Source organism: Vigna radiata, chromosome 5, assembly GCF_000741045.1.
Source record: "Vigna radiata var. radiata cultivar VC1973A chromosome 5, Vradiata_ver6, whole genome shotgun sequence".
Classification (NCBI taxonomy): Eukaryota; Viridiplantae; Streptophyta; class Magnoliopsida; order Fabales; family Fabaceae; genus Vigna; species Vigna radiata.
Window position 1 is genome coordinate 18,902,389 of NC_028355.1, and position 7,301 is coordinate 18,909,689.

The window sequence follows — 7,301 nt, forward strand, 5'->3', positions numbered from 1 at the left end:
CTTCACTACAAGATTGTGATTAAGACCACTGCAATAATTATATTTAAGGAAAACGAGTACTGTTTATAAAGAACTTCGAAGAGAATCATTCTAAAATTTTAGAAATAAAAAAAATATACAATATATAAAAATTAATATACAACATGTTTTTCTTCGGACGAGATAACTTGCTATGTGAAAGTCTTGTGTATCAAATGTTTCTTTTTCCGTGTTATGAAAACGGATCAGTGTAAAGTTGACCTGCAGAATACATCCGATGTTTAAGTTATAACTTTTTTTTAAGCTTTTAGTAATTTAATAGTAAATCAAAATTGAGTTTAACTCGAAATTAAACTCTTGTTTATAGAGTTTATAAAAATTTTACCAATTAATTTACTCATCTGTGTAAATTTTAATTATTTAAATATAATAGTTGTAATATTAATTATGTCTTAACTCTGTTGTTAGAATGAAATATTTTTTTACATATCAATCACTTGATCTTCTTTATCCAGTTTGTCCTAATATCCAATTGGTCATCTATAAACTCATAATAACATCAATATATAAAAAACATATAAGAAACAAGATTAGGATATGAAGATAACTTTTTTTAGACTCTTTCAATAAATCTTGATTAGTTGGTATATGAGGTAAGAATAAAAGACAATTTAGTAAAATATGATAATTTATGACTTATAGATAATAAATTGATAAAGCCAAAGCTTGTTAAATTTTTGTAAAAGTAGAAAGAGTTAATTAATTATAAAAGCATGAGATTAACATAAAAAAGTGGAGCATGTTTAATGATACAAATTAATGATATATTTAGGTCTATAGAAGTTTGGATTGTGAATAGGAACACACAATAATAGTCTCTCTCTCTCTCTCTCAATCACTTTCTCCTTCCACTGTTGCACGCTGACACCCACATAAGCACAAAAAGACACCAACTTTTTCGCTCCTTCCTTGCATTTATTGTTCTTTTCAATTATTCATTCACATTGTCCTCACAAATTACTATTTATTCCCCCACCAAAAGAAGTCTCTTTTTTTTTTTTCAATTGTTTTAGCTGTGTCTTCTGTTTCATAGCTTCTTTCTGGGTTTTGGTTTCTGAACCACAAGCGCAGAAGAAGTGGTATTTGTGACGTTTGGAGAAGAAAATGACTGTGGAGAAGAGAATGAGTGATTCCGGCGAAGAGTTTCCCGTCGGAATGCGTGTGCTCGCCGTCGATGATGACCCCATCTGCCTCATGGTTTTGGAAAACCTCCTCCGGAAATGTCAATATCATGGTTTGAATCTTCTATTGTTGCTTTTACTTACTCTTATTCACGATTTAGGGTTTTGGTTTGTGCTTTGTTCTTTCTTTTAGATTTTTGTGTTCTGTTTCAGATTCTTTTGTTTGTGGTAGTTAATATGGATATACTTTTACAAATAAAATTGTTTATAGAGAATACTACAGTGAACTCCAACTTCCTTAATTGTTGCAGAGGAAGCTTTTGTTATAGGTTATATTATAGCCTACATATTTCTTTTACTGCTTGTCATGCCTTGACTTCGATGCAGGATCTGATTATTTCTTTGGGCTGAGTATTTTGTAGCGTGTTTGGTTTCATATTTGGGACATGATTTTCCAGGTCTTGGATGTGATTTTAGAAGCTAATAATTGTAGCTCCCCCACCTTAAACGTGATTGTCAAAATGTAATAGTTACAGGCTTATAGCTTCCACATCCCTAAATTCTTCCATCTTTAACAAAATTCCAAATATGCACTTGGATGAACATTAGTTTTGTAACTGTCTATCCCGTGGATGTGTGTGCAATGTGCCTCTTTACTCTTTCAGAATGATATTTATCTTGGTTATGGATGGCGTTGCAGTAACTACGACAAATCAAGCAATAACAGCGTTGGCGCTTTTGAGAGAACACAAAGACAAGTTTGACCTGGTAATCAGTGATGTGCATATGCCAGACATGGATGGATTTAAGCTGCTTGAGCTAGTGGGACTTGAGATGGACCTTCCCGTCATAAGTGAGTGAGAGGATGTTGTATTCTTATATCTGATCTTGGTACCTATGCACCATTTCTTCATTTTAACTATCATTGTTTCACCATTTCTGACTTGATTAACAATTATTGATATAGTTATTAATCATGTTAGAAATTTAAGGGATTTAGATGTCAAATAATGAGTTTTGTAACTTTTCCTTTTAAAAAAAATATTCATCTGTACTATGTTTTTGTATAAATAATCCAGTCCTGCAATAGAATTTTTAAAGTTTCATAGTTGGCTTTTGATGAATGTGAAAATGTGACGAGTCAATAACGTTATGTAGGAAGGCTGTTTTTGAGTTATTTGCGCAGCTTCATTGATTATTTGGTTTTATTTCAGTGTTGTCTGCAAACGGTGATACGAAGCTGGTGATGAAAGGGATTTCTCATGGAGCCTGTGATTATCTGCTGAAACCCGTGAGAATGGAGGAGCTCAAGAACATCTGGCAGCATGTAATCAGAAGGAAGAAGTTTGACTCAAAAGAGAAGAACAAAACAAGCAACTTAGACAAACCCACTTCTGATAGTGGCAATGGACATGGATCATCAGGAGCTGTAAATTCAGATCAAAATGAGAAGCTGACTAAGAAACGGAAGGATCAAGATGAAGATGAAGATGAGGAGCAGGAGAATGATCATGACAACGAGGACCCGTCAACCCAGAAGAAACCTCGGGTGGTTTGGTCTGTGGAACTGCACCGCAAGTTTGTTGCTGCTGTTAATCAGCTAGGCATTGACAGTATGTTCTTCACTCTTTTACAGGATGAAACAACTGTTATAACTTCTATCAAATTTTTGATGAGCTTATTCAAATTGTTCTCAATATTTGTTATATTTATGATGCTTTTTGATATCTGGTAAGATGTTAGCATCGTCAATTTAATATTCAGAACATAAATATGTTCTTAATTATTCTGAAGACTTTCTCAACAATCTTTTTTATTTTAAGTGACACCTGGGATTGTAAGGTCACAATTATTCAAATTTTATGCCATTGATGTAGTTTTCCCTTACTAGTATGAATTTGGGCTTCATGATATTGTTGTTTTACTGGCAGAGGCTGTACCTAAAAAAATTCTTGATTTGATGAACGTTGAAAAGCTTACAAGGGAGAATGTGGCGAGCCATCTCCAGGCATTTTTCTAGTCCTTTGTGTTTTAATTTAGTGTAACATAACTTTCCATTTACTGAATGTTTCTTCTGAATGAAATGGCTGCAGAAGTACAGGCTTTATCTGAAAAGAATTAGTTGCGTGGCTAACCAACAGGCTAATATGGTGGCGGCCTTAGGGGGTGCAGATCCATCCTATCTGAGAATGAGTTCTGTGAATGGGGTTGGACATTTGCAAACATTGACTGGTTCTGGGCAGCTTCATAACAATGGTTTTAGATCCTTTCCACCTGGTGGGATAATTAATAGGTTGAACACTCCTGCTGGTTTGAATGTGCACGGGTTTCCTTCTGGAGTTCTTCAGTTGAGTCAGTCACAAAATTTAAACAACACTAATGATCATCTGAAGTTCCGGTCCGCCATCACTCCTGTTAATCAGAATGGTGTTCAGGGAATGCCATTGTCTGTTCAAAACAATAAGAGTCTCGTTTCTGTTCAAAATTTGACCTCTGTTTTTAATGCCAAAACAAATTTTCCCATCTCAAATAAACTCCCAGATCCAAGACCAAAAGTAACATCTGATGTAGGTATCTCAAACAATGGCTTGATGTTGGAACCATGCCCTCAAAGCACACAGGGGAGTGTAAGGATTGAAACTTTATCTTCAGTGGCCTCTCAACATTCAGAATTTTCTTTGCCTTTGCTGGATCAAGGTAGGTATAATGATAGTTGGACAAGTGCTGTGCAGCCATCTGTGATGCAGACAAACTCTTACCCTCCAAGTGAATGTTTTAAACCGACAAACATACCTCCTCCAGATAACATGGCTACTATACCCCTGCAAGGTGGGAATCTGACTGGTCCATCCATCACTTCACTGTCCAGGCAATCCCATGATTCAATGACCGATATGCATTCTGAAGGATTGACTTTAAATAACAGACCTACGAATATAAGCAGTAATGTGCCATTTCAAGGGTGGGAGGACCGAAATCACGATGCTACTCATCATTCAAATAATATGTTTGCATCAATAAACTCACTGACTCCAGTCAATGGTGCTGCTGTTCCAGTGGGCCATGCAGCAGCAAACTCAGCCTCACATAGAAATTTGGACTTTAACTTTTGTGATCCCTTACAAATGAAGCATGATGGTTTTGTGGAATTAACTGAAGAGATCTCATCTAGACAACATCAGGGGAATATCCTGAACCAGCAGAAGTCTCAACATAGTCATTTCTCTAGTAATCTTGGTTCATTGGAAGACTTGGTCAGTTCAATGATGAAACAGGTAATATCATTATGAATATACGGGGTTTTTCAAAAATGTTTCTGTATTTTTTTTAATCATGTTGACTACACGAAGTAGTGTCATGCTTAAGTGCTTTAAAGTTACCATTTAAAAATCTGTCGGTTTTGTATTTCATTTAGATGCAATCACTGCATCATATATGCGAATCTTTTTGATTAAGCTGATACCATCCCCACTACCAATCATAATTTTCATTCCCCGGTCACATATTTTCTCTACGTCATTCTCCTTGGATTATATAATGTTTAAGCATTGTTTTACTTGTCCTGCACTCTGCAAAGGACTTGAACAGTTACATTATAAGCATTTGGTGAAATTCTGCTTTTCCCGCATGATAAAATTTATGGGCCACATATTTCAGTAGTGTTCATTGTGGTAAGTCTGCCAAATAAGAGCAACCACCACCGTGCTTTTAACTTTCGTATTGGCTAAATCCATCTTATTTGTCTATCCTGGATTGGTTAAATAACTCTTCTAGAGGGTATTATATCCTGTTATTTTAGTATTTATTGATCATTCAGCTGTTTTATCTTGCATCTGTCTTCAATATTTCCCTCCCAAACTCATTCAGTGCCAATGTTCATGCCATGCAGGAGAAAGACAGGCTGAAATTATTGGATGAGAACCTCATTTGCGATAATTACCCTGGTGGGTTATCTATGTGATAGAAGATTTGCCAGCACATACCAACGTATGCTTCCATGTTGATGAGTTTTATAGTTTTCATTGTGTTTAACCACTTTTGTCTTCCTGTAGTTTACTGTAGAGTTTAGCTTGTCCAGGTTACTTTGTACTGAGCAAAGTTCTCTAGGTTCTAAGGGCTTTCTAATTTTATACAACGCGTTATCAAGTTATTAATCACTTTGTTTGATCTCCGTTTACACGTTGGCCTGCAAATTGGACCTTTATCTTCATTCATAGTCATGCTTGCAGTGAGAAGAGACAGACACGGGCCAGGTGGAACTCACCAGACAAATGGGTACCCACTTAAACCCTGAGTGTTGCTCACACCTTTCTAGAGTGATCAGGTAATGCAACTTTGTTAAATGTAAGTGATTACGATGATGAATGACAATAAACACCACCCCCCTTGGAAATGTTGTCTTCACCAAAATTATGCATTTTGTTTTATTTACTCACGTTAGTATATACAAATCTTGTGAGGCATGCATGCACGATGAAACTTATCTAATATTTGATTCGTTTGAAGTAAGATTATTTCAAAAATTAAAATGCATGGTTATAAGATTATAGCTGTGAAGTTATTGATATTGTAATAATTTTATAATTTATTATGTGTGAATATGTTTAGTCCAGTTTGGATTATCAATAACTACATATTTTGATGTTTAAAATATAGGTTTAAACTTTTTTTTTCCCTAAGTTACAAGCGGATGTTCAGTTTAGTCTTGTTTTTAAAAATGTAAATCTTTGGTCCCTAAGTTATAAAAAATATATCAAATGAGTCTTTTTTTTTATTTGAAATACTGTTTTTGGTTGTTTCTTAACAATTGTTACATCTTTATATTACTCTGATTTGATTCTTAATAATAACAACACTTTAGATTGCTCTTTGTATTTTGACCATGAACATCAGAAAAGGACTCATTTGATATATTTTTTATAACTTAGGAACCAAAGGTTTACATTTTTAAAAGTGGAAACTAAACTGAACATCCGCTAATAACTTAGAAAAAAAAAAGGTTTAAACCTAAAATATATACAGGAATCGAATCTCTTTTTCTGGATAAAGCTAAACAGAAATGCTTTTCTGCGTTGCAGTATACTCAAGAGACTCATCACAGAGGCTAAGTTTACGAAACTTTTAACTCACCTTTACGTAAAAAGGTCAAAAAAGTGATAAAAAGGATAAAATTACTTACGCCCACGATTTCCATTTTATGCAATTGTCACGTCAATGCATCTGCAATCAGAATAATTCTGCGTGAGGCATGGACTGTGGAATTGGACCGTTGGACTATTTTAGTTTGATATAAGATATGATCTTTTGGTTTAGATCCATTTTTAGTTTTTGTTAGTGCAAAATATTTAAATATATATATATTTAAATATATATATATATATATATATATATATATATATATATATATTATAGAAACTTGTCAAGTGAAAAAAATTAACATATAAAGACCCTTGTTCTAATTTTTTTTTTCTATTGTCATATTTAAAACTGTACTATAATCTGGTAGTATAATTTTGTTAAATATAAAATTACTCTTAAGTACAGCTAAACTAGAAAACAACTCATCAATAATTACATTTGTTAATAGATAATTGACTAAAAGATACGTAACATCTTATTTAAATATAAGTGGTATCAATACCATAATTGGATTCAGCACAGGGTTACATTTTTATAAAATTAACTGAGTAATTAAAAATAAAAGAATTTTTTTTAATGATACAGTAAAATTGTGCGTATACTTCGGCTTATAACTAGCTTTTGCTGACATAAACTTGTTAAGTTTTTCTTAAACTATGCTTTAGCTTGTTTTTGTTAAACTTGATTTTAATCCTTTTATTTTGAAATTGAGGAATTAGTTCTCTAACCTCTATAAATATTTAAAATTAATTATTCCACACTATTAAATTATTTTTTTAGATGTTCTAGACTAGATTATTAATATGAAAATGTAGAGATTAAAATTAAATTTGATAAAATATATAAACTAAAACACGTTTTTCTTTGTTTAATTTTTTTTTTAACAATATGTGACTATGCCAGTGGAATGACCTTTCTTTTTCCGACAACTGAAATAAAAAAGAAATTTGGTTAGCTTTTAGTTCGGCAGTTACCCTTGGTTTCTGGGGAAGGCCTTTTAGA

The 7,301-nt window shown here is 33.3% G+C and overlaps 1 protein-coding gene across 3 annotated transcripts; it reads left to right on the forward strand.

Annotated features, from left to right (window-relative positions):
* The first annotated feature begins 853 nt into the window (after positions 1 to 853).
* On the forward strand, positions 854 to 5,591 carry LOC106762533 (two-component response regulator ORR24). 3 transcript variants are annotated; one of them, XM_022780870.1, is made up of 7 exons: positions 854 to 1,273; positions 1,861 to 2,013; positions 2,375 to 2,773; positions 3,092 to 3,168; positions 3,254 to 4,435; positions 5,050 to 5,147; positions 5,378 to 5,591. In XM_022780870.1, the coding sequence occupies exons 1-6, from the start codon at positions 1,144 to 1,146 to the stop codon at positions 5,119 to 5,121; spliced, it is 2,013 nt and encodes a 670-aa protein (XP_022636591.1). In that variant the 5' UTR covers positions 854 to 1,143; the 3' UTR covers positions 5,122 to 5,147; positions 5,378 to 5,591. The 3 variants fall into 3 exon arrangements, with proteins under 3 accessions (XP_022636591.1, XP_014501989.1, XP_014501987.1); XM_014646503.2 differs by having other exon boundaries at positions 5,390 to 5,591; XM_014646501.2 differs by having other exon boundaries at positions 5,050 to 5,591.
* The last annotated feature ends 1,710 nt before the right edge of the window (positions 5,592 to 7,301 follow it).

What these genes read in the sequence shown, in the direction of transcription:
- LOC106762533 (XM_014646501.2), top strand. Translation starts at nt 1,144, where the DNA reads ATGACTGTGGAGAAGAGAATGAGTGATTCCGGCGAAGAGTTTCCCGTC. An exon ending in CCGGAAATGTCAATATCATG is followed by an intron (nt 1,274 to 1,860) that starts GTTTGAATCTTC and finishes ATGGCGTTGCAG; the next exon opens with TAACTACGACAAATCAAGCA. An exon ending in TAATCAGCTAGGCATTGACA is followed by an intron (nt 2,774 to 3,091) that starts GTATGTTCTTCA and finishes TTTTACTGGCAG; the next exon opens with AGGCTGTACCTAAAAAAATT.